The sequence below is a fragment of the Rattus rattus genome, chromosome 2 (assembly GCF_011064425.1).
Source record: "Rattus rattus isolate New Zealand chromosome 2, Rrattus_CSIRO_v1, whole genome shotgun sequence".
Taxonomy (NCBI): Eukaryota; Metazoa; Chordata; class Mammalia; order Rodentia; family Muridae; genus Rattus; species Rattus rattus.
In genome coordinates this window covers 17,716,772-17,744,660 of record NC_046155.1, presented here as the reverse complement: position 1 = coordinate 17,744,660, position 27,889 = coordinate 17,716,772, and the positions used below count along the sequence as shown (strand labels likewise).

At 41.3% G+C, this 27,889-nt stretch overlaps 1 protein-coding gene across 2 annotated transcripts in view; it reads left to right on the top strand.

The window, feature by feature from the left end:
* Positions 1 to 27,889, top strand: part of Pcsk5 (proprotein convertase subtilisin/kexin type 5) — a 409,124-nt gene that overhangs the window by 189,642 nt on the left and 191,593 nt on the right. For both annotated transcript variants that reach the window (XM_032891692.1, XM_032891693.1), the window contains exon 9: positions 4,410 to 4,510. In XM_032891692.1, the coding sequence (XP_032747583.1) occupies positions 4,410 to 4,510 (101 nt within the window). The remainder of the gene's footprint in view (positions 1 to 4,409; positions 4,511 to 27,889) is intronic.

Below are 27,889 nucleotides of genomic sequence, written 5' to 3'. Positions count from 1 at the left end.
TGCAAACCTCCTGTGAGTGTGGGGAATGTTCTACATGTGGGCATACTCTCTCACTCAGTATGAGTTGCTTCTGGTGGTAGTTTGATGGGAAGCCTTGAGGTGGAATTGTGAGGCTACACGTTAATCCTTGGATCGTAAATTAGTACATGTGTAACTTGTGGATAACACATTGTAACAGGTTGATTATACATTTCTTGGAGTCCTGATTGAATAGTCAAAAGAAAAGTGACCTTAAAGTGTTTCTAAGTGAACGGAAAAGTTCAGAGTAAGATGAAGTGAGTCTAAGAGAGCTCAATGAAGAACTTCAATTTAGCAAGGCAACACTTGCTTCTGTCACAATATGGAATTCAGCCATACATTATGATGGCACAGAAATGGCACAAGATGCAGTTACATCCCCTGCACTCCAAACTTCTAGGGTCACTTAGCAATATGGGAGTGATGTTTTATATTGAATCACTCCTTCTCTCTGAATTCTACACCCTTCCTGGTGACATCTATGGATATAGAAATCATTCACCAATCCTAATTTCTTTCCATGTCACTGTGCTTAATAGTGATACAAATTCCGTTCACTGTCTCTGCCCTTCACCCAATCGCTGTGTCTAAAACAGCTCACCTAACACATTTCCAACCCAGATCCAAGTCAGCACTAGAAACAAGTTCAGCCTAACAGACAGCAAATCATTTCGTGTTTTAAAAATATCTTTTCAGTTGTTCCCTTAACAGGTATGAGGCAATCTGGCACCTCCAAAATAAAAAGGATCACAGAGCATCAGGGAGAGAGGGTACTTACTGGAGGTTGCTGTAAAACTTGCCACTTAGAGCCCAAATCAATCTGGGCTGAGATTCCCCGGAGAATGGCATCAACAGGCTGCAATCAAAAGCCCAATCAACTCCAATAATGAGCTGTGAAGTATTAGGAAATAAAAGCCTAGGGAGAAAGTGATGGTTCTTCTTGGGGATCCTGGCTGCAGCTGAATAATACCCTGCCTGGCTCACCCAGGAAAGATGACATCCCTAACTCTGTGGAGTCCAAAACCCCATCTGCTACTGATCCTATGAGGCTGGAAATCTAATTTGCCCATCAGGATAGCTTTGATCTGCTCGGGGCCTGCACCCTCTCCAGTTTCCCTCTTGGTGATGGACGCAAATGATATTTTCTTGAGCAACTTCAGTTCTTTTGGATACAAATTCTGTTTCTGATTTGGATGGTGAATTGAGGGAATTTGGAGCATGTGAGACTGCCACCGGGATGGAGACCAAATTCTGGACATTCTCGAGGGAATCTGAAGTCAGAGCGTATCCAACCTGTGTTGTGGGCTGCACACTGGAGGCCACTTTCCTTTGGGGTGCACTGGCAGATCCTAAAGTCCTGTTTCCGGCACCTTGTGATAAGTGGGGTTACCCCTGGTGACAACAGTTTGAACCATCATTTTTCTTTTGGGTTGCGCATCTCACGGTGATCTTTGATTTTTCTTTCTGCACATAGACATAAATATTCCCTGGTATTCTGCCTTCTTTTCATGGTGAGAACCTTACCTTAGATGCTCCTGGTAATTTACACCTCACATTTTCCCCACTGACAGTAGCTTCCCATTGAAATGACCCTTCTGGAATTCCACTTAGAGCAGAGACGGGAGGGAGATTATCTTCGTTTTTCTTTTCTTCCCCCTTCTGGGTCCCGTCACCTTCCTGCTCAGCTCCCCTCCAACTAATTTAGTTCAAATGATTGAAAAAGAAAGTTAGAGCACAATGATGACTTGAATTCCACACAATGCTGTCAAAACTGATAGCATTTGACATTGGCATCTCTATGTGACAGTTCTGAGTAGGTCTTTATGTAAGCACATGATATGTATGTGCCTAGTGCCTATAAAAAGATCGGGTATATTTGTGCTACTGACCAGACATCATAAATTGTTTTTTGCTTATGTCTGGCCAGAGCTGGTTGTAATGTTCAAAGCGCTGCACGCACCCCGAATGTTTATTCTGGGCCCGCACTGAAAGTTTCTTGTACAACTGAAGAGTAAGGAGGGAAATGTCATGAAGACTTGAATCCAGCACAATTTATTGAAAAAAATTAACACTTGCACAAATGAATGTGACGATGGATGAAGTAAAATGTGAAGATGTTTTGTCTCTCAAGACCATCTCTCAAAAACAAGGACTCTGGATATCTAGAAATAAGCCATTTTTGATGTGTTCTTGGTTGGACTCAGAGACTAGTACCTTAGAAAATAACTGTAGAAAATACCCTGTGGTTTCAAGTGTATTCTTAAAAAGTTATTCATTGTGGTGGGCATAGGGTAGGAGTCGTTCTCTTTCTACCTTTATGCAATGCTAACAGATCATACTCACCATGTTTGCTCAGGAAGTGTTTTGCCCACCGAGATATTTTACCACCCCTAGAAGTTCCCTGGAAACCAATGATCTAACAACTCCACTTCTGGTATTATATTCAAGAGCATTTTAAATCAGATTTTCAAGAATGCTGTGCACTCCTGTGTACATTTGGGGCACTGTTTAAGAGCCAACCACAAAAGCAAGCCGATCGATCTCAATCAACGTACAAGGAATTTAGGGAGTAAAGCACAATGGAGGATTAGTCACTGTTTTTTAAAGGAAGGAATCGCTGTCACATGCTACAGTAAGGATGAAGTTTCGGAGCAGCATATAAGTGAGTTGGTCCAATCGATAAGGGACAGGTACTCAATGATTTCCCTTAGGTGAGCTACTTAATCAAACACAACAACATGGGAAGCATCATAGTGGTGGGAGGTGGAAGGCAGAGCGATAGACATTCTGAATTCCATTCATACAGATGAGATAGGTACTAGAGATCCGAGAAAGTGGTGTGTAGTTACTAATGCTGTACACACAAAAATTGCCAGGAGGGTTAACTTAGGTTATACTTTTTAAAGGCCAAAGAAGAGTCTAGGAAGTTTCTTTACATATAGGTGAGTACAGTTCTATTTCCCTACATAACCACATCTCTGTAATTCTCCATATTTAGTTTCCCATTTCTTTTGTGTCCGTATTCACAGATATGTGAGATGGGTCATCTGATAGCATTGCACGTGTCAAAAGAAATGAGGAAAAAAGGTTAGACATGCTCCATGGTGGGAAACTGAGTGGGCCAAGATGCTCCTCTAGGTCTCTAACATTATGGAAAATTCCACTCAGCCTCCTGTGGCATAGAAGGAAGTTGTAGGGGTGATTGTGCGGGCGGGTATCCATCTGCTTCCTACCCTGAGTTCGGCGATCTCATGGTCCTCTTAGAAAAACAAAGGCTGTGCTTTGAGCTGCCTCTCTTCACTGTCTTTCTGCTCAGCTTTCACATCAGCTCTCCTCTCTGTGATATGTGGTGACATACTTGTCTTCGTGCCAAAGAAAGGTTTATTGATGTCATCCAGTGACTGCAGAAGCCCACTGATTCATCTCCCCCATCAAACACAAAACCAGTCCCAAGGGAACAAAATGGATTACTGTCCAGGAGGGAAGACTTTTTTATTTTAAATCTGAGAGGTATCGCACTGGTTTCTAAAGGCATATACTATCGTACTTAATTTCTCTCTTTAAGGAGAATTTAAATTTAATTTTCTTTCATAGTGAGACAGTAATGGAACCCAGGCTGGGAACTGTTGCCTCTGCTGGTTGGTAATAGAATTTAGTCAGAGCTGAAGTAAACTGGATTCAAGCCAAGAAATAAAATGATCTAGGTTTCACAATTTGATTACAAGGTAAAAATGGAAAAGTAGCTAATCTCCTATATATATAATACAAGCAGACACTGCCTTAACTGTGTGTAAGATACAGGAACCCCACCCTTACTTTTCCTGTTGTGAAGCTGTGTAGCTTTTAAGGAAGCCTTAATTCACCCATGCAACACTTTTTATGAATTCTAGAAAAGTCCACACGCAAAGGTTACCTCGGTGGCAGAGAGTTTTACTTGAAAGCCGTACTCCCCCAGTTATAATTTGGACAAATCAGGGGCTGTGTAGTTTACCCTTTCTTCTTGAGATACCTGGTATGGTGTCTGGGTGTTCATTCAACATATTTAATTAAATGTGTTTAAAATGTGGGTCCTTGAAATGACTTCCATTTTGATCCAGAGCGGAACTAAGGTAGGACATGAAAGCCGTGTGCACTGCAGAATCTTAGGGAGCACCCTGAGGTTCTGAGCTGTGGTTCACCTCGGTCCTGCTCTGGTTTTAATGAAGTCAATTTCCAGTCAAGTTTGGTTTATCCGGGCAATTCTTTGAAAATGGACCGTCACACGAGCCTGGAAAGATGGAATTTAAAATTAGTCATTAATTCTCCTGCATCCACTTTGTGAGTAAACTTCTTGCTATGATCATGACTGTCCTCAGGGTCTAAGTTTTTTTTTTCTCACTTTTGTCTTTCAGATCACTACTGATCTAAGGCAGCGGTGCACAGACAATCACACTGGAACATCAGCCTCAGCCCCCATGGCTGCTGGCATCATTGCCCTGGCCCTGGAAGCCAAGTAAGCCTCGATCTCTCTTTCTTACCTCTGGTGACAAGCCCCTAAGTCTAAGAACATTCTCCCACGCCCCCCCAGACATGTAGTGTTTAGCACGATAGGCCAGGTGGAACATTCCACGCCAGTGTTTAAATTTCCAGCAATTGAGTTTTTCATACATTTTTGTTGGTGGGAATAGTGGCTCACACCTGTAATCGCAGCACTTGAAAGGTCGAGGCAGGAAGATTGCAAGTTTGAGGCCAGTCTGGGCTACATGCAGAGTTGCACGTCCGCGTGAGATCCACAACAAAGGATGTATTATGAGGCCCTGTTGCAAACTAACAAACACAAAACAAAACGATAACCGGAACTCATTCAGTGAGGGGTTGGGATTTATATATGCTTGAAAAAGCAGCCTGTGATCCCTTCATTATGGAGTCGCAATGCTAGCCAGTTGGCTGCAACACTCTTGTCCTGTTGGTTTTTCTTTCAGTCTGGGAATGTTCAGGTTGGCCTTAGATGAGTGAGGAGCACCGCCCTCTCTGTTCCCCTTATTTGTAGCTCAGCAAGGCAGCTCAGATTCCTTGACATCCGTGCTGTCACAGATTGACTCTGTAGAACAAGATATGTCAAAGTCACATGGCAGGACCTCACAGACAAGGACAACCCATTTATCTCAGCTTTGCTCCTGGCCCTTCTAGTCACACTGTGTTTAAAGCCTTTTGAAAAGCCTCCATAAGCTGTTTGTATATGACACCTCCTCCTCTCTCAAAACAAACGGGTTCATTTTGACATAGCTCTTTGGAAACCTTGTGCAGATTTAAAATCTCTTTGCCTCAATCTCAAAACTTAAGATGTCCAGGAATCTGAAAGTTGTAAACTTAACACCCAGATTTATTTGATAAACTTATCTCTTGCTATTTCTGTCTGTTCTTATCCCACACATTGTGAACATGCCCACATTTACTGTCAGTGAAGTGACTGAGTCCCTCTCTAAAGGTTTTGCACTGTGCCTGTAATTAGCGCCACTTCTGAAAACAAATCCGTGAGTTCCACGCACATCTGGTCCAAAGACCATTTTCAGTGGGGGATTTGAGGGTCTGTTCTCTGAGTCTTTCCCTGAATGAAGATACTAAGAAAATAGAGCTAGAGACTAAGGACATCAACATTTCTCAGAATGAGCTTTGCATTCCTCCCCTTCTGTCTATGCGCTCCCGAGAATGCAGCTCCAGGAGGTGGGAAGGAGGAGAGGAGACTGAGGAAGCTAGGGCCATGACATTGGAATGGACTAGTTAGTTGCCAGTACCCAAATGACTCCTTAACATTTGTAACGACCTCCTTGGTAAGGAGACCAGAACCGAGGTTAATGCTGCCCTAATACACTGTGGCTGCATTTTGTGGTACCACTTCCACATCTGGTGCCATATATTGGGTAGCCACCTGCCTATGCCTCGTCATTGGGTGAACGTGTGTGTGTGTGTGTGTGTGTGTGTGTGTGTGTGTGTGTGTGTACGTACATACATATTTACATTCACTATGCATATAAAGAGCCAATTCTCTTAACTGCTGAGCCAACTCTCCAGCCCTCATTTGGGTTCCTTTTTGACAAGACTAAATGTGAAATTCATTTTAAACATCCTCTATCTCTTAAGGTGCTGGGCAAAGATTTGGCAAACAACTGGCACTTACCCTGTGAAATTCTCAACTTTGCAACTTTTCACTCAATGTTCTGGCAGCACAAGTTAATTATCTACATTTTTTATCTTGCTGGAGTCTAAAGAGGGTCTTTGAAAGAAAAAAAAGGTATTTTTCCCCTGAAATTCTAGATGGTTTCTCTGGAATATTTTCTTATCCGTGAAATATTGAAGGGAAATAAAAAACCCAGAACTCATAACCACCTTACTCTCACATAAAGACCAGGATCTCAGACTCTGACTTAGCCTTTCAGCATCGTAACTACCGCTGAACACACCAAACTGATTCTCCATTATTTTAGAAATTACAGCAAACCCAACTGTTTCCAATGATAGTTCTCTTAAATACTATTTTAATAATAATTTAATAATAAATAGTATTATAAATACTACAAAGCTAACATGCACGTCCCACTTAGTGACACCCCAGTCACCTGGAGGCTACAGAACATGGAGAGAGAATGCAGCTCTTTTCCTTATTTTTTCCATGTTGAGAACTTTTTAACATTTGTTCTTGCCAAAATGGGCATAAGTAGAGGGAAACCTATATTCTCCAAATACAGGTTATCTGGAAACCACTGTATTTTTGGAGTGTAGCAAGCCAGTTCCATCATGGCCCTATAACAAGTGATAAATAAGCAGTCGTATAAAATGAGAAGGAATAGGCCTCTCCCTGTACTCTATTGATTTGACCTACGGCCAACCTCTGCCTGTAAGTGAAGCAGAAAATTATAGGAAAGAGGTCTGAGTTCTCTAGGAGTGGGTCAGGAGTGGCATTAAACTACCACCAGAATAAGCACTGGGGTTGGCTTTGGGGCAAAAAAATTATCTAAAAGGAAGAAATTGCAGAGAGGAGCTCAAATAACAGTGTACCGAGGCTGCAATTGGTCTCCAGCTAAGCCTGGGCTATGTCCTGCTCGTTATTCACTTCCTGAGACCTAGCCTTGCAATCTTCTCTTATACTCAGTAACCATGAGCCCTGGCATTTTGATATTCAGCCCTTACGAGTGCAAGCTGATGGTACTGCTTTGAACGGAAACCTGAGAGAAGTTTCAGCAACCAAAACTATTGCTTGCGAGGTCAACCTTCTTTCCAAATGCTCATACTGCTCACCCAGAGCTCACTAGGCAGCAGATAGGCTAAACCTTCAGGTCAGCATACTGCAAGTAGAGGGGCTAAGCTGTGTCTAACTGCATGGCCCCATTACTCCTACACTGATAAAGCAAATGTGTTCTACCCTCCCGAGTTTCTAGATGACTCTGTTTGCTTGGCACAAGGTGGAAAACTCAAATCCTCAGGTTCCATAGCCTGCATCCTCTGCGTTTCTGGTACCTACCTACCTCTTGGGCATTTGTTGAGATCACTTGGAATGCGAGTCACACTACAGAATGAGAGACACAGTATTTTTCCGTTGGCATTGGCTATGTTTTTTCTTGTCATTATTCCCTAAGCAGTGCAGTACAGTAAAAGCTTCCTTAGCATCTACACTATACTAGGTGTTAGGGTAATCTAAAGATGAATATAGCATGTGGAAGTATGCCAAGGTTATCTGCAAAAGTGGCCCTTTTTACAGAAGGGTTTGATGTCTGTGGGCTCTGAGGTTAGTGAAAGGTCCTGAGGTCATTGCCCCACAGAGACCCAGAGAAAATGGATTCTGTCCAAGAGTGAATGATTTGAACTCTTCCTCTTCTCTTCTCTTTGTCAATCTTCCCTCTCTGGTTAATCATGTGGCTTCTCCCCTTTCGCTCATACTTCTAAAGCCCATGAACAATTCCAAGCTAAATGAAAACTCCATCGTTTCACAGGGGAGAAAAACTAACTTTCATGTTGGAGAACTCTGGGCACTTTTATTGTTTCAGAAAGTTTGTCGTATGCCAGTAGTTGGGATTTTGTAGATTTTAAAGTATCTTCTGGTTTTCAGCAGACCAAATAGGGAATACATACTCAGAAAGGCCGTTAGTAAAAATGATATGTTGTCATGGAGTCAAACTGTAGAAGGTCAGCTAGAATGAGCATGGTGGGGAGTGGGCCTCTCTGGCTGAGTGGCACACGCACAGTTGATGTCAGCTAAGCAGTGCAGGAGGGAACCACATCTGTAGGCATCTGCATCTGGACCTCTGCATTCACCACGTGCTCTAGACTCAGAGGACAGGTGGCGAAAAGAGAGTGAGAGCAAATGATGCTTCCTGTAAAACGATTTACACGGCTGAGAGAACTTTCATTCAGGAGTGTCTGAGCAATACGCCTTATTTTGACGTAACCCTTCCTAATCCTAGACTGCAGTTACTAGAGCAGAAAAGAAAAAACGTCAACATTAGCTCAAGAAATTCAAACGTGGAGCTCACCATTACAAAGAACCCTTCATTGGAGGAGTGGAAAATCTACCCTCAGCAATCAGGAAATGTTAATCTACATAAGAAGTGTTAAAAAATGGATTGAGTCAGGCAGGGACTTCTGAAATTATTTAGATATAGAGGTTATGGCTAGAAAGACCCATCCATGAATCCTCGGTTTAAATTATCTAAATATTTTCTCCTCAAATTTCATTTGAGGAAAGCTAAGCAGGCTAAGAAATAACTTACTTTGCAAACCTAATACACTTAGATTTAAACTTAGAGAATAAACAAGTGTGTATGGTACATATTAAACTTTGGCTGCTCTAGTACCTCGTAAACACACATGTATGTACACATGCACACATTGTCAAAGGGCTTCATCCGCGTTCTCTTTATTACTTGTCTGCTATTTCCTATGTCTACTGGTTTTTAGAAGATGTCATATAGGTTCACGTGAAACACATACAGTCTGTAGAATATTCTAGAATGTTTAGGTAAGCATTGTGATACTGACATTTTCATGTATAATACTTTTCTACTGAAACGTAAACTCATTGGGGATAAGAATTATACTGTATAATCTTTATTGAAAGATAGTAATTATACTCAACACCAGGGGAAAACGTTAAGGCAGCATGGTATATCCAGGGAGAATTGAGCGGGCCATAATTGAATTTTTTTTAAGTCACTAGCTATTAAAGCTAAATTCTCACCAGGGAAGCAAATGTTCACTGCTAGCAGACATACACGATTCATTCATGAAACCTAAAAAAAAAAAAAACCTCTTGGGGGAGTGACTATGGGTGGTAGGGCGGTATAAGACTTGATTGAAAAGAGAAATGGTTAGCTTGATGCTTCAAGGTGGAGCAGTGCTCTCTTTCATAGTCTTTATGACTTCTACGTATGCCACCATTAACAAGGTTAATTCTTAAACACAGATTAATTCATCTATGAAAACCATTTTTCTACTTTCTCTAAGAGGGCTGGGGGAGGGCTGGGTCCTACGTCAGCTGGCAGAATGACTTGCTTGTATGTATGTTGTTGTCACACTTCTGGTCCTTCTGTTACTGATGCTCAGTCCTTAGTGACTTGTCCCTCCTTTGTTTACATGAGTCCCCCAGGAGCTCCTAAGGGAAGTCCCTCCACCTTTGGTCCTGAGTGGGAGATCCTGTCAGACCAATGATGGCCCAAGTGAGAAGAGCTGCCACAAAGCCAAAAGATGATTCACATCATCTGCTATGGCTTTAAAATAAAGTTCTGAGTAGTCTTTTCTCAAGAGATTAAATGACTTGCAGTTTTTGCAATTTGAAAAGCTCATCTGCTCAGGCTTTCTGTCGTTCTGTCTTATCAACCACTATGTCTTTTGCCTTACCTCTCTCTACAAGCTATCCCATTGATATGTACAAAAAATGAATGGCAGTAATATGTGACCCACTTATGGGAAGATACCTGGGGCTGCTGAGAAGACATCTGGAGTTTTTGACAAGCTAGCTCTGAGTTAAAGCAACTCAGGGAGCTTTGTGTTCCGAGAACTGAACATAATCAGGGGAGATTGTACAAGAAGGATTCGATAGCCACAGCATTCGCTATTCTGATATTAAGATTCTGATATTAAGTCTAAATATCAGACTTAGTATCTGGATAATGATACTCTGTATCCAGTCTTATCTTCTTTTGTGCTGTCATCTTAATTAAAAACACATCTCACTATTAACTATTGTTTTTGAAAAATTTCCCAAGAGCTACACTGAGCTCTATGAAATGTTCAGTGGGTGGGGAGCACAGATGTGTTTGATTACGGAGGTAGCATCGCAAAAAGACATACCCACTCCTTCCTTTAAGCAGAGTTTCACTCCATTTAGAACGTAGAAAATCCACATGCAGTGAGACACCCAGGCACACGTGTCCAGTTTCTGTGCAATCACCAAGACAAGGAACCGGGTATTGCATCCACACTTCCTGGTCGACACTCATGCATACTGTAATACAGCAGTTCAGACTTGGAATTCAGCTGAGGTTTCTGGCATAAGAAAGATGAGTGAATTAAAAGGCAATCAGGAAAGAGTTGACAAGGTTTGTGAGGTTAAGAACAGCAAAGCAGCACACATTTCAACTTGAGGCTGAGCGGACAGGGTAGGGATGTACTGTCCTGGATTATTCCCTATAGTGAAATAATTGTAACCAGACACACGGAGCAGTTACCACAGGCCTTCTGCCAGGACTGTGAATGAAAATAGCTTTGTTATGTCTACATACACGCAGACAATACACTCTGTCCTCTAGCACTCTTCAAGTTCAAATTATATAGAAGCCAATTTTCCCTGGACTTGCCTGACTGTACCTTAAGTAACAGTTTCAAATAGGATGACTTCCAAAGGTGTCCATTATGACTGGAAAAGCCCTGGTCAGCAGACTCATTCACTTGGATTGTCTTGGGAGCTAGCCAGTGTTTCCATCGCCTTAGATGAGCAAACAGCACCATGTTGGAGACTTGAACTGCTGCAAAGACAAACTGAAAACAGAAATTTCTAAGGGATTCTTACCTGCTTCTTTTTGCTTAGCTGTATTTAGCTGTATTCTGATGCCAAGATATGCTTGCATACAGGAGTCTGGTATGGCTGTCCTCTGAGAGGCTATGCTAGCACCTGACTAAGACAGATGCAGATACTCACAGCCAACCAGGACTGAGCCCAGGGACCCCAATGGAAGAGTTAGGGGAAGGGCTGAAGGAGTTGAAGGGGATTTCAATCCCATAGGAAGAACAACAAACAACACTATCAACTAACCAGACCCCTCAGAGCTCCAAGGGACTAAACCACCAACCAAAGAGTATACATGGGCCTGTCCATGGTTCCTGCTGTATATGTAACAGAGGACTGCCTCATCTGCCATCAGGGAGGGGAAGCACTTGGTCCTGTGGAGGCTTGATGCCCCAGAGAAGGGGAATGCTAGAGGAGTAAGACCAGAGTGAATGGGTGGGTTGGGAAGGAGCACACTCTTAGAGGCAAATGGGAGAGGGTGAGTGTTTGTGGAGGGGAGACCAGAAAGGGGGATAACATTTGAAATGTAAGCAAATAAAATGATAAATTAATAACTAAAATGTCTTTCACTGAAAATATGCAATTGTTATAATATTTTCAAATAAGAGTGGTTCTTATTGCTATAGTAGTCCTCAAATCTACTTCTTGTATCACTGAATAAATCCTGTTTTTAAGCAACAAGTTATCAGGAAAGTCTCACGTTACACATCACATATTAGAATGTTCTAGATGGCTTCAAAGAGTCTGATAAAAGTATGGGTAACATGGAGGGAGGGAGGGAAGGAGGGAGAGAAGGAGGAGGGGAGGAGGAGGGAGGGAGGGAGGAGAGAGAGAGAGAGAGAGAGAGAGAGAGAGAGAGAATGCTTTAGATGATATATCTTGAGAAAAGGAACTAAAGCAGGCTAAGGTCTAGTTGCTTTGCTGAACTTAGTCTGATACCATTTATAGAAATAAATACACTTGATACTTTCCCATGGGATTCTAGGAATTCTAAGAAGCATAAAACCTGGTGAGACTACATGTCCCTGGGCCTAGACGTCTTGCAATGAGAACTGTGGTAAATGTCTTGGGCAATTATTGACTGAGTTTTGTGTGCCAACTCCCACAGCAGTTATTCTGATCATTTTTTAATCCTCAGAAAATGCCTACCACTGTGTTTATAAATGTTATAAATGACTGACAGTTTACTTTTTAAAGTGAACAGCAGTGAATATTGATTTCTTTACATTAGAAATTGCATGCCTGCTCCTGTGTTCTTGGTTATACAGGCTGCTACCAATAGATTAACCTTTACAAGAATACCCAATACCATTGCTTAGCAAACAGACTGATGTCTTCATGAGTTTATAAGCAATATGTAAAAATTAGTATTTCAATTTAATCTCAGAAGATTTTGAATTTTACTTACTGCTAGGAAAGTTTTGTTCTTAATAGTGCCTATGGTCAACCTCTAAGGACTAAAAGTACAATTTTTCTTGTGTCCATTACTTCCCACCATTCTTTACTGTTTACTCAGTTTCAGCAAAGTCTATAAAAAGACATCGCTGTGACAGCTCATCCCCTAACTTCTACCTCTGAGGACTCTAGCTTGGATCCCAGTTACCATTCAACTCTCTTTCTGCACCAGGTGTTCTTGGGATGCTGTATGGGTTTTGTTAATTTAAATTTTAAGAATTTAATACATCGGTGCTGTATTTACATCATTTCTTCCCCTGCCCTGCATCCAAGTCCCACTCAATCTTGAATTCATGACCTCTTCTTGTAAAATATAGTGTGTGTGTGTGAGTGTGTGTGCGCACGCACGTGTGCGTGCATGTGCATATATATGAATGTATGTATGTATGTGTGTATGTATGTATGTATGTATGTATGTATGTGTGTATGTATCTAACTTGCTGTGTCCACTTGGTATTGCTCATATATACATGTTGAGGACTTGCCTTTTGTGATTTCATACTCTTATTAGGAGATCAGCCCTGAAAATGATGACCCTCTCTCTAGATATTAACTGCCTATAGCTCTTCATTAGGGATGAGACCTTGTGAAATTTCTCCAATATGTATTGTCATGGCACCTGTTTCCATGGTGGTTTTAGTGTTAGGGATGGCAGTGGTGGTGGTAGTGGTAGTTTGTTGTATGTCAAGCAATAGGCTACCTGATCCTCTGGCTCTTAGAATCTTTTTGTCACCTCTTTTGCCATTTTCAGTAAGTCTTAGGTATATGAGTTGTGCTACAGATCTGCCTATCACCTTGGGCTGAGTTTTTACAGATCAAGAAGGATTTTGTTGGTTGGTTACAAATTTTTATACATTTTCCATTTATGTGTTGAGTGGTTGTTGCTTTTGTTGTTGTTGTTGTTGTTGTTGTTGTAATATAAGTAGTTATTAGATAAATAATTGTCTGTAGATAGCAGATCCAGACTTGCCTGTAATTCATTTTGAAGCCCAGGCTAGCCTCAAGATCACTCTCCCACTGCTGCAACCCAAGATGCCAGGTGTATACTACCACACCCAGATCTAGGCTGACTTTTGAATCAATATAGCCTATGGCTACCCTGGTTCAGGCCTATAAATTTTACTAGAAAATTTGTTTCTCTTGTCCTAAACAGAATAATAGGGCTGAATTTTTGTAATCAACTAACTCTCTCTCTCTCTCTCTCTCTCTCGCTCTCTTTCTCTCTCTCTCTCTCTCTCTGTGTGTGTGTGTGTGTGTGTGTGTGTGTGTGTGTGTGTGAAATTCTCTTTTATAAAATGTTAATCGCAGTACATTTTCCAGAGGAGAAAGGAAATAGAAAATATAAATGAAACATTAAAAAGCAGGACATTCATATTGACATGAACAAGTCGGTTATGACATTTGTCATTTGAAACCTTCTCACAATGTATCCATTATAATATAAGCTATGATACCTCAATTGAGCCCAAAACATAGAAAATGCCTTGTGTGTGTAGCATTTCAGTACTTACTATCAACTGGGGTTAAACGTTTAGTTCAGCACTGTGGATGATTTCAGTTCTTACCAAGTAGCCATGTATGTGGCAAAGATGATACAGACTTTTTCATCCCAGAAGTCTATGAAGTCTGGAAATATCACTTCTAACGCCTGAGGATCATACAACACAGACTGTAACATCCCATATGTGAAGCTGGAGATTCTGCTTGCTATTGACTGCACATGTATGTGCATAGAGCAGCAAAGGGCAAACAAGACATAGAGAATGACTTACTCCTTTCCACCAAGTAGCTGTGCTTCGCCATACACTGAGCTATATTCTTGATTACCAAGCTCATTTCATCCCAAGGTCAGTGTCATCACCTATACCTCAGATAGAAGATGGGATCCAGAAATCATCAGAGGGTAAGGGGTAGATCTAGAAAATAAACCCAAAGTCACATGACACAAGAATACATCATCCTACCGGTCACTTTACTGCTCTACGTGTGACCTGCGTAGCAGATGGCAGCTACAGCTATAGGGGCTGTGAGTTTGGGGAAGAAAGTCAAACTTTTGGGCAGGATGATACAAAAACCTTTATAGAACGAGAAAGGCTTAACATACATTTTAAAAAGTGAATGGGCATGTGACTCATCCTGCAGATTTCCAAGCCCACAAAATACTTTCTAGCATTTAACTGCAAGTGATCCATAGATGATGATGATAAACCCCTAAAGGCATAAGAATCAGTATGCTACACTAAACCAGCGACGAGAAACTAAGCTTGTACACAATGAGTAAATGGATACTAGGAAGGAAAGAAGGGAGGGAAGGAGGAAAGGAAGCGGAAGAGATGGAAGGAATAAGGAAGGCAAGAAATCTTCCTGCAGTTGTTTCAGTGGTGTGTACAGGTATCAGTTTCTGAGTCTGCAGGGAGTAGACTAACAGCCATCGAGTTCCATTTTAAGTCTGAGTGTTGACCATATAAAAGAAATATTAGTTGAGTTGTTCTTGCTACTATAATTTATTTATTTGGAAACACATTTTCACACAAGTCTGAAATTGTAATATATCTTACAAATCGTAGTCACAAATATATACTCTTGTCTTGATGTCATTGAGCATGTGCCTGTCACTATGCTAAGAACTGGTGTACTTCTGTACAAACATACATGGTCCATGAGGATAGTGCATGTGTGTTGGTTTTGAGCCTCACTCTCGTGCATTTATATTCCTATTAGCAGATGGAAAATAAGCATGCCTGGTACAGAGGGGGAAACTAAGCCATGGAATGATCAGTGATGATCAAGAATAAGGAAAGCCATTAAAGAAGTGATCACATGCATGCTATGACAATGGTCACAGAGTAATTTACTTTATTTTGGCCTGTCTTCAGTTGTTCCTGAACTATTTGGTGGCCACGTTAACTACATTTTAACTACTTCATCCGCCCACAACTTGCCATCATGGCTAAGACTGGACATAAAAAGGCAGAGAGTGAAGGAGAAAGCCAGAAAAGCAACCCATTTTTATGGTTGAAAATGGACTGATAACTGCTAGCATCACTTCAAAGATTGAAATTGCACCTCAGGTCCTATAAATGTAACAAAGGACCTTATGTTCATGCCCAGTAGGCATTCTAAATAGCTAAAATACTTGGTATATAACCAGAGAGCAAAGAAATAAGGGAAAAGACAGTAAATTCTGAGGCAAGGAGGTGTGGTCTTTTCACAGCTTTGGGAAGCCTTCTTGCGGAAGCTCTGGGAAACCTTTACAAATGTCCTCAGAGAATGTTGCCCAGGACAACTTCGCAGAGAGAGTTCTCTGCTTGATTCGTACTCCCTGCTCTGCACTTAAGGGCCTTTGGAATGGACATTTAATGGCCTCACTCTCTATAGCAGATGTATTCAATTTTATAATTTTCATTGTGTTAAAACTCTCAATTACATGGGATCCCAAACCTGAAATATGAAATAATTGTTATCAGTTTGGCTGGGAATTGTATAACATTGGAAGATTGCCCAGAGAATTTCTGGTCTGTTGGGAAGCATTTCACTGAGCATACTCCAGGAGAACAATAACGGAATGTGAGCTGCTTAAGAACAAAGCTGTATTTTGAGAAAATATTCTTAAAGCAAGTTTTCCACTGATGTGCTTTTGTTTGAAAATTTGAAGTGAACAAAAGTTACACATTGGTTTCACGTTGGAAAATGGTGCATAAGTCTTTGAAATGCAGAATATTGGGGTTTGGTTGTGTGTGTGTGTGTGTGTGTGTGTGTGTGTGTGTGTGTGTGTGTGGTGTGTGTGTATGAGTGTGTTGTGCATGTGTACAAGTGTGTTGTTTTATGATTTTTTAGTTAAAATATTCAGTTGGCACATGAAGAATTAGGTTTTATTCTGGCATTTTTATACACTTGTTGGCTAACCACCCTGCTTATTTTCCTCTATCCTCATGAATGCCAAGCCTCCCAGTGCCTGTTATGTCTTTCCCCCGACCCATGGAATCCTTCGTTGTCATCTGTCCTCTTGCCATCAGCCCCTTCCTCAACACCTCTTCTTCCTCACTCACTCTCATCTCTAGCTTCATAATCTACACCTCCCCTCTCCCTCACTTAACATATATGCATATATGCATGCTAAGCTAGGATCTCAGATGATAGAGCATGTAGGATTTTTGTCTTTCTTTTTATTGTGAATTGTGTAGCAATAAACATGAGAGTGTATGTGTCTCAATGGCAGGATGCTCTCCTTTTGGTATATGCCCATGAATAGTTGTTTAGAATCTTCCAGTTTTAATTACTCAAGAAACCTCCTTAATATTTTCCATATACACTCTACTAATTCATACTCCCACCAGCAGCGAATAAGTGTTCTTCCTTCCCCACTTTCATTGTTGGGTTTCTTGATGTTAGCCATTCTGACTCTGAGGAGATCAAACCTCAAAATTATCTCCAATGTAGATTCCTCCGATGGCTCGGGATGCTGAATACTTCTTAATGTGTTCCTACTGAGAGCCATGGGTTTGTTTCATTGACGTGTGTTCTGATTGCCGGAGATTGATAGGTTTTTTTTTTACGTTTTCTAGATATTGATCCTCAATCTGATATCTAGCTGACAACGATGTTCTCCCATTCTATAGACTCACTATTGGCTCTCCTGAGAGTTTTCTATGCTGTACAGAAGCCTAGTGATTTCATGCCTACCTGCTTGTTAGTTCTTGGTGTTGTTTCCTGTGCTATTAGAGTCCCGTTCACAAAGTTCTTACCTTAACCCCCATCCTTATGTGTGTCCATATATTCCCTCTAACTGTTTCAATTTATCAGGCTTTTTATTAAAGTCCTAAACCTATTTTAAATTTATTGTTTTGTCGAATGGGAGATATGGATCTATTTTCATTTTTCTCAGGATGGATATAGACGTTTTTCCTGTACCACTAGTTGAATAGGCTGTCTTTTGTTTTCCAGTGTATGGTTTTGACACCTTGGTAAAACTTAAGTGTCCATAGCTGTACGGGTTTACTCCTGACACTGTTATTTATTCTACAGCTATGCATAGCTGTCTTTACCCCAGGACGGTGCTGTGGGAGTCTTTTATTTTCCTTTAATCATGGCGAGACTTGTAATTATCCAACTCATCCTTCCAGTTTGCTGCTATTATGTTGGAAGCAAACTAACATTTCTCCAACACTGACAGATGCCTGCAAGAACACTGCCATGGCCGCCAGTCTTATTATCAATAAGCCATTTTAAAATCCAAGACGATTGTCACCTGAGTACTGACATACGTTTGAAGTAGATGTGTCATATTACCATGTATGTAAATACCTACATACATGTACTTGTATGTGCATCTCCCCTAAGCAATCTTCTTCAGCAGCAGTTTTTAATCTCCAATGGCTGGATAATTATAAATCTTGTATATAAATACTGGGTTTAAATATTCTTAACACTCATTTTATCATGAAAATATTTTATACTTTATTATCTTCCACTTCCTCCTCCTGTATTGCTTTCCTTTCAGATCTTAGTCATGCCTTTACCCTCCTATTCCTGATAATTTTATTTTAAATCAAACTTTTAAATAAAATAATACGTTATCAATTAAAGACATCAGGCAAGCTATTGAATCAGCTTGCACCTTGTTTATTTGAGACAGTTTCTTTCAATAATCCTGAAGCTTACCTCTTGGCTAGATTGACTCACAAGTGAGTCTCCAGGATCCTCCTGTCTTCACCTCCCAATACTGGGATCGTCGGCTCTCACTGCCATACCCAGCTTTTATGTGAAGGTACTGAGATCTGAAGTCGGGTCCTCATGCTTGTACTGCAGGCACATCATTCACTGAGCCACTGCTGGATCCTAGTTCTTGATATCATTGAAACTGGCTTTCTCATTCAAGGAAAGTTCTCAGAATTACTTGAGTCTTTTATATTGGCATAGAAATGTTCTGGAATCACCATTAGTTCTGTATTTTGGGGAATAGAATTCGTTTTGGAACTAGGAAATATTTGCTTCTTGACTCCTATAATTTATAACTTTAATTGATCTCTGTCAGCTACCTCTGTCCCCTTTAAGAAATATATCTGAATATTTTGTTTTTTTCTGAAGATAGTTACTTGTCTCTATTCATTTATGATGAATTTTTCATGTCTGTTCTTATTGGTCAGTGTTATGCACAAGTCATTGCTGGTTCATGTTTTGGAGTCAGATTGATTCTTGTTCCAATTTGCCTGAACAGCCAGGGATAAATGAAACATAGCCCAGTTTCTTGAGGTCCAGTTTCTTCATGTGAAATTCGTGCCACTTGTCACTAGTATTAAGTGAATTTACATATACGGAAAGCTCTAAAGAGAACGGAAGCTGATATCATCATAATATTTCCTCCATCATGTAGCCAACCACGCTGTGTGAAATGTCAGGGTAACTGTAGTCATTCCTGTGGATGTTGTGTTTTTGTCTGGGTTATTTTTAACCATTTTCGCGATCAGTTGACATTGCTTCATCACGCCTGTGAACCAGTTTTTGCTTCATCAAGGCTTCACTGTGAGGGAAACTTGGGTGCTTTCTCACCGTTCGTTGAGATTTAGATATAATTACTCATACACACTAGCTTTGTTAGGGCTGCTTCTTAGAGAAGAGGATTGCTTCATTTCTCCTCCCATTGATACACTGCTTCTTTCTGCAGTCTGCTCTCAGTCTCCTTTCAGCATCTTTTACTTATGTCTTTTTCCTAAGTGGGATTTATAGTATACACTTTATTTTCCTGGCATCGTTCCCTCCCTCCCTCTCTCTGCCTGTGGGGTGTATATGTACACTTTGGGTGGGTGGGTGCGTGCGTGCATGCGTGCATGCGTACGTGCGTGTGTCGCTGCTCCATCCCTCAGCCTCCTCAGTACTTTTTATATAAACGAGCTATTTTCTTTCTTCTGAGTTAAATGAATTAAATTCTCTTGATTTGACTGGAGTTCCTTAGCCACTTCATTTTCCCAACCTCCTATTAAACCATCTCAATGCACAAATGCCTGTAATATCTAATATCTTGCTATGAGATATTTCCTTTAGACAGCACCAGCCTTTCTTGTAGAATCAGCCTCTGTGTCTTTGTCCGTGCCGGTTTCTCTGGCTAAGTAGTAATGTTACATGTAGATAATGTTATCTGTCATTCATTTTCTGAAGTAATTATGCCTACTCTTGAACTTGGGGGTTTCTTATTTGAGGAAGCTTATAAAATAATAATTTAAGGCGAATGGATTTTACAGTAGGGATTTCTTGAGGTATAAAGTTGGGCTACATTGATTGCTCCTATCTATTTACCCTCCCACCTTTAATACTATAATCTGCATTTCTATAACAGGCCATTTTTGCTCGTTTATTTCCTACCATACTTTTTAGTTTCTTCCCAAGAAGTCAGCTGAAGTAATTATTGAGTCTTACGCCTCTACACCAGTTTACCTTTCAGTCATCCTGGGGTATTCTCTAATATGAATTTTACAGTTGAGAGTTTTTAGCTTTGACATTTTCTTCACAGAGCAGATAAGCTTTGCGTGTCGGGGTGTGTGTGTGTAGACATCCATGTAGGTTCTGGCCGGTCCTCAGCACTGCATGAATGTGTCATCTGCTGTCACTTCTAAGGAATGAGCCTAGTCTGAAACTCTTCACTTTATTTGCTTTCACTAGAACAAAGATTCTTTATTCCCTCCAAAAACTATTTTTTCAGGAACATCATAAGCTAGATCATGCTTTGTTTAGGATTAGTTTTCTCAATTCTTTAATAAAAGTTTTAAGGATTTTTCTCTTCCTATTTGCCATGAAGTATATACATTTTTACAACCAATTGGGGTGGTCCGGTTCTTTAATACTTATTAACTTGCCAGCCCTCTGTGGCTTTTCCCAGTCACATTTGACTTTGATAACTTCCAAAACCTACCTTGGAGCATGGAAGCCTGGGCTGTGGGGGACAGTGCCTGGCCTCTAATCCCTACCTTGATTATCTTACTAGATACAAAGATGAATTCATCTTTGAAGGGTGTGAGGCTTTCTGAAGCTAGGTTTCCACATCTGTAAAAGGGAAGCAGTGATGCTTTCTGTCCCCGTGGGTGGGCTACTTTGCGTGAGTTGAGTGAATAGTTTACTTAAAGCCTCCAGTGCAGCCCCAGTTGGAGGCAGAAGGCAGAGGCATCACAAGAAAGCAGAAAGAAAAGCTCGTTTCTGAACTTGGGTTTCTGCTTTCTCTCCCCAAAGCTACCTCCCCATTTTCCTTTTCCTCTCTTTCCGAAGAAAGCACGCCTGAAGGAAGTTCCCATGTTTGAATTCCTCACAGTTGCCCACAGGATCAGTCTGTCGCCTCACGTGACAGTAGAATAACCCCACCCCAAAGTCTGCTCTTCCTGAAGCCACTGACACCGTCTCACTATGACACTGTCTCTCGGCTCACCTCAGTGGGTGCTTTTTCATCTGCAAGCCCTGGATCAGGAGGATTGTAGTGAGTAGGGGGCTAGCCTGAGCTACAGAGCAAGAGTTCTCTGAAAGGAAAAGATGTGGAGATGCTCATATTAAGTCTCCAGTCCGGGTGTCAGTGCAGAAACTCTAAATCACCAAGACCAACAAGCATAGCACGAGCTTTTCCTTTCCTAATGACGCTGAAGCCATGGCTGTAATTTCAGCATCCTGATGCATACCATGCCGGAAGTCAATAGGAGAGAAGGCACAAAGGTGTTATCTTTCCTGTCACTTGAGCATGAGCATCTCTATGACACCACCAGACATTTGGGCATGAATTTTCATTAGTCTTCATTAATTTCTTCCTGAGTGCATGTGTGTGATATGTAAATTTTTAAATGATGGGTTTCTATTGATTTACAATAATGAGAAAGACTGCCAGAAATTGATGGAAGTCAGGAGTTTCTGAAATGTGTACTAACACTCACTCCAAACTCTAGAATCTAAAATGCTTAGTGATTTCCAATGAACGTTAAAATTAAAGCTGAATATTGAGAAATTTTGCCTGAAATGTACTTCAAGACTGAACATGTAGTAAGGTATTTCATTCTTATTTTTTTTATATTCATTTTGTTGTGGGGGTATAGAAGCATGCCACAGTGTATGTGTGTGTATATGTGTGTGTACATGAGTGCATGTATATGTGCATGTGTGCATGCATCCACGCAGGCCAGAGAATAACCTTTAGAATTCGTTTCTCTCCTTCCACCGCGTGGATACCAGGAATCAAACTCACACTTTTAATCTTGGTGGCAAGTGCCTGTATCCACTGAGCCATACCGTCACCTGAAAAGAGCATTATTATAAACATTTATGCATAACAGGAAAAAGTTGGGAGGAAGTATTTGTAAAGTAACTGAGTATATCAGCAGTGTGGACTGGGGTGTAACTTAGAGGTAGAGCCCTGGCCCGGCATGCACGGGGCCCTGCATCCACCCTGGTTCTGTCAGTAATCATAAAAATTCACACAGCTAAGTTATAAGCACTGCAAATCTCTGAACTCTGTAGAAAACATGAAGATCCTTTCATCCTGACAATTCACTTTGGGAATACGTGTACTTGCAGCTGTATCCTAATAGCCAATGCCATAAAGCACTCTGATAGCAAACCAAAGAGCATTCCACCATCCTCCACCACGGCCCCATTAGTGGCCAGCCAGCAAGGGCGAAAACCTCCTGCAGACAAAGGCAATGTAGGAAGTAGGCACATGCTATATATCCAGCCTAGGATAGGCAATAGCTAACTACACCATGGTTTTTCAAGGATGGTTAAAAGAGACCTTTGCAGCACATCTTAGCACCACAATTCGCTAAGCAGAAATATAGCAAGTGCTAACATGTCTGACTGTGCATTACAGAACTTTAAACATTAAGAAAGTAGCCTGTGACAGAAGTTTTGGGACAGTTTTAGAAAACATCGTTTGATTGCCTGAGCATCGTCAGGCAGTCCTGCAATTTCACCCTCTGAGTTTTCTTGATCCAGTAGGTCGCTAATCTCCAAAAGTCTCTGGGACTCTTGCCTTGGGGAACTTGTTTACCTGGCACTTTGTTATAGCCATTACATCCAAATCTTGCAGCTGCATTGCTGAATAAATGGTTCTGTCTCCACATTGCAGCAAAGCAAGCAGTCCGGGAAAGACAGCTCTCCGTGTTTGCCTCATAAGCACAAATCATCCTGACTTGACATAATTTCTACCATTTTTGTTTACATGGAGACTATTACTTTTTAGACCAACTTTGGATAAAATATGAAAAGAATAGAAGTATAGATGTCTTCTGAAGGCCTGAATCAATTAGCCTAGAATTGTGTGTTTATTCGCACCATGCCTCGAAACAGACAGTGAGCGAGAGCTCTGCACAGAGTCACAGGGGTCAGTTTAGTGTGACGTGCGTACAGTGTCCCATACTGCCTCCCTGAGAGGACTTTAAAGCTTTATGACAAAGATGAGAGGCAGATCCAGATTAGAGATTATAGACTGAATAGCAATGTCCATGTGCATTCAGGGGGTGCCCTTGTAAGGATGTAAGGGTGCCAGTGGAAAACTTACCGTCATGACGTCTCAGCTGTGAATACTGTCACCTGTTATTGTACCCCACCTTCTCCAGTTTAATGGCAATCATCTTTCAGCAAAGCCACGGATGTCAATGAAGAGGTGACCATTGAGCATGCACAGTATATCTCCTGTGTAGGGGCTGTGGGAGCATTCTCACTCTTTTGGGTTCCATAACAGATACACTAAGTGGTGAAGTAGAATTTGTAAGGGCAAAGGCCATCTCAGTGTCCATGAGAAAAGTTTCATCAAGTGGCACAGGCCATCTTCATGTATGTGTTTTGAGACCAGGTTTGATTTACCTTTCGTTAGACTAAATTTATAGAGCCGGGGAATTCATTCACAAGAGAGAAAAACAAAAACTGGGCCTGTAATTGTGAGTTAATGTGTCCTTTGATTGTTTTTAGTTCTGTTAAGAGGTGGATGGATCAGGCAGGGCTCAACCAGGGAGTTGGGGGAGGTGTGTCTGATACAAGTCATAGTTCTAAATGTTGATATAAGAGAAATCATGCTTTTTTACACTACAACTTGATTTTAGGGCTAAACATTTTAAGTGTGTGTATGTGTCGTGTATGTGAGTGTGTATGTGTGTATGTGTGTGTGTTTCTGTATGTGAATGTGTGTGTGCACACATACACACACACTTGTGCATGCATGCTCAAGTGAGCACATTTGTGCACATGAAAGCTGGAGGTCAGCATCAGGTTTCACTCCTTGAGCATTTCCCACCCCTTTTTGTGAGATGGAATCTCTGACTAACCTGGAGCTTCTCAAGTAGGCTAGGCAGACTCATTGGAGAGCCCCAAGAATCCTGTCTCTCTATCTCACCAGTGCTGGGGTTGCAAGTGCACACCAGTGAGCTCTGTTTGTAAAGCTAGCACTTCTGAATTAAAGCTGAACACAAGACAGATGCACCACAGTAGGAGGTGGAGGGGCTGGCACCCTTTCCTGGTCCTGACAAGGAAGTTGGTTCCCTTCACTGAGTCACCTATGCTCAGTTATGACTGCTGTGTACTGACTGTGGTCACAGTAATGCTATTACCCTTCTCGGCACACACTTCCTCATCTTCATAATTTGCTCATAGTAAACCCATTCTCACAGTTACTAATTTCTTCACCATAGGCTCAATGGCATTCATTTTCTGGCTATTTGTTTCCAGGTCTGTTTTAGGTACACTAATGAAAGGATCCTGGGTGTGCGTGGGCTGGTTTTATTTAATTGCTGAGGGAGTTGGATGATAGCTGATTGTCTCTGCAGTTGTCCATTGATCTGGGTGATACGTAGTCATTTCATTAGACAGAATCACTTTCACTCAAGACAGATGATCTAAGTAGGAAGGCGCTTTCATTCTACAGTTTCATTCTCTCCTCTTATTGATAAATTTCTTCTATGGAGTTAAGTTTCTGGTCCCTTTTATCACTTACCTGTAAACTTAGGAGGAGGAGGAAGATGATGGTGATGATGGTGGTAGTAGTGATGATGATGTGGTGATATTGGTGGTGGTGGTGATGATAGTAGTGGTTGTTATGATGGTGGTGGTGATGGTGGTGGTGGTGGTGGTGATAGTGGTGGTGGTGGTGGTGATGATGATGGTGGTGGTGGTGGTGGTGATGGTGGTGGTGGTGGTGGTGGTGGTGGTGGTGGTGGTGTTGGTGGTGGTGGGGGTGATGGTGGTGGTGTTGGTGGTGGTGGTGGTGGTGGTGGTGGTGGTGGTGATGAGGGGGATGGGGGTGGTGGTGGTGGTGGTGGTGGTGGTGATGAAGATGATGGTTGTGGTGGTGGTGGTGGTGGTGGTGGTGGTGATAGATGATAGATGATGGTGATGGTGGTGATGGTACATCTTTTGTAGGGAATGGGAGACTCTTTTTCTCTTGAAAAAGTTCAGGTGAGTCAGTTGCCCAAGCATCATTTTGGACCTTGTTTGTAAGAATCACTAAATGCAAGTTTGTTTCCAACACTCACGCATCTGAGAATTATTTTCAAGAATTCTTGGTGAGTGACTTTTTTCTTTTTTTTAATATAAGTGCTACCAATTACATTTAAAAGCTTAATAAGAAGCATTGCACCAAAATAACTCTCCTGGGACATGTCCTGCATATTCTAAATCTTATAGTAAGTTCATTAAAAAAAAAAAAAAAAAAAAAAAACTTTGAACTCCTGAGAGCAAGAACATTGTACAACCCCACAGTAACCAAAGAGCCATTGTCCTGTATTAACAGCTATAAACTAGTGGTGTTTGGGGACAGATTCGAACTCATCCACTAAGGATCTTAAGTAACCAGGCTGTGAAGTACATCAGAATAAGACCCTGACAAGAGAGATGACCAATTCACAACACGAATGCTATAAAATGGTATAATAAGGTTATGAAATTTAACCTTAATTTAATTTAGTTAATTTAAATTTAATTATTTAAAAGACTTGATTTTTCTGGCATATTTTTTCTCATGATCTTTGATTAAAATATATGAAAAAGTTAGACCTTCTGCAAACAAATTTAAGACTAAAGAATATTTATAATATGATAGTTGACAAAAATCAAGCGATGGCGTTGAGTCAGTAGGGACTCAAGGGTCACATGACCATGAGACCATGTCCCGAGATGCTTATTTGGTTCTTGACTCAGAATGTCTAAGAGCAACCACAGAAGCCAGAATGTGTTCCTCCCCAGAGGACTCTGTTCTGGAAGCTGCTGTATCTGCTAACGAGTGCTACAGGCAGAACCCGCAGCTGTGGATTCCTACTCTGCCTGTGGCCCCTCCGAGGACTTGCATGACTGTAAAACTTAGATTCCCATCTTTGTATTTGGGGTGAAATGCTAAAGTCACCAGTCCCTACATCGTGATTCTTAATATTACATAACAATATTATGTATGTAATACACAGTGTGCCTGGTCATCCAGTACACTCTAACTGGTGTATCTTATTAGAAGGGCAAGCAAGAAAGACAAACTTTTTCAATGTGAAACGAGGCTTTTCCACAACTGCCCAGAAGATGAAGTTCATTTCCATGATCCCTAAGATGACAGGTAGCTACTTTTGGGTGTGTATTATTGAGACATAACTGGTGACAACCACAAGAAGAAGCCCCCTGAGGCTGTTAGAGAGAGGCAACCAGAAAGCTCAACCTGAGCCATCTTCTCTTAGTCAGCTAGCCATTTGCCCTCCCTGCTGGAGCTCTTTCCAGTGGCAATCTGTCTGCTTTTGAGAAAGAGCAGGCTTGGGTTTCAAGGCCAGGGGAATCTAGGCCAATTGTATTTGTGGAAGGGCATGATTTTTCAGGGATCCTGTGTTACTATTGTGCCTACGGCCTTCCCCAGGAAGGGTGCTCAGCTTTTCCTGTGATTTTGCTCTCAGTATGGTTACCAGAATGTTCTGTTACCAAATCTTTGGTAATCTGGCTCAATCCTTACCTCTATATCAGCCCTGTGAGAATAAATAAAAATATGAAATAAGATGGAAATCAAACATCGGTATAATCAAGAGTACTTCAGAGTGCTCCAGTGACTAAAGCCCACCATCTACTATGTCTCTCACTGTTTCCTGAGCTCATTAGTTGCCTTGCGATGGACAGAAATGCCACTTTTACTGAATCCACTGATTTTCCCCCCTTTTTTCTTACTTGTATAGTTTGAAATTCAGGCAGCTCCATTGGTTATCAGGTGTCAAAGTAGAATTATCAGACCACCTCGTTCTTTCCAATTTCCTGATGCTGAGTTTTCTAATTACAACTATTCCAGAATCTAGATTTTGTAACTCAGCGTGAGAATGAGTAACCCAAGTAATGTCTTCAGGCTGAGTTGAATGTGGGAGGTTTCCTCCATCTGCCAGCGCACAGCTGCTTCAGGTACCAGATAAATGTCCCCTGTTGGGTGACTATTCCATTTTAGCATTGAAGTGAACTAAAGGAAAAATAGGGGACTCTCAATGTTCAGAACCCTATGCCGAATTTTTCTGAGTCTTGCAGGTATCATTGAAAACACACTTCAATTCTGTTATCCTAAACGGTAGTATTTAAAATACAGACATTCTAGTATGTTAGTGTTATCTCTAAATTGTTAGGTTGGTTTAGATAGATGTAGCCTTCAAACTCATGGGTACTTTTTGTTATTCTGTTGTTTACACATGAAAAAAATGTATGTTCATTTGGGAACATTGTGGAAAACCATAAATGAGCTGGGATGTCTACCCAAACTGGGCATTCTTGTTGAGACTTTTGCCCTCCTCCTAAGCAGGCACACAAAGAAGGGAATGCACTGTGGGCATCCTATCTCAGTCAGAGCGGAACATCTGTTGAGAGAGACCAGCATCCCGAATGGGTTTCCGCATGTCACTGACGGCACAGCACTGAGTCTTCTGAGTTATAATGTGGAGTCAGGGCAAGTTAATAAAGGACCAGATCAAGCTGTCTGCCTTAGAAGCAACATTCCCTTCCTCCTGGGCCCCACCACACACCTCTGTCCCTTTCTTGAGTTTCATGCCTTATAGCTCTCTATAATGGTTCTCAACAAGGGTTGTATTCAAACAGAGTGAAAACCCAGTTTCCATCACTCTCCCAAATCCACTTAGCGTGGTTCTAATTGTAAAACCTAAGTCCCTTCACTAAGGGAAACTCTAAAGTCTTCGAGCGCTCAGCTTCTGAAGACATCAGCAAGGCTCACTGTCTCTGTTTTATTCTGAGAGGTGAAGAAAAGGTATCAGCACTCAACCATTCTTTTCTTTCCCCAACTTCTTGATATTCAAATTACCAAGTAAGGGTTACCTGGATAAAAAGAAAAGCTAGCTCGTATTTCTTAGAGCTTATTGTGCACCGGGCGTTATGCTGAGTAATTGGTATTACTTTAACCAA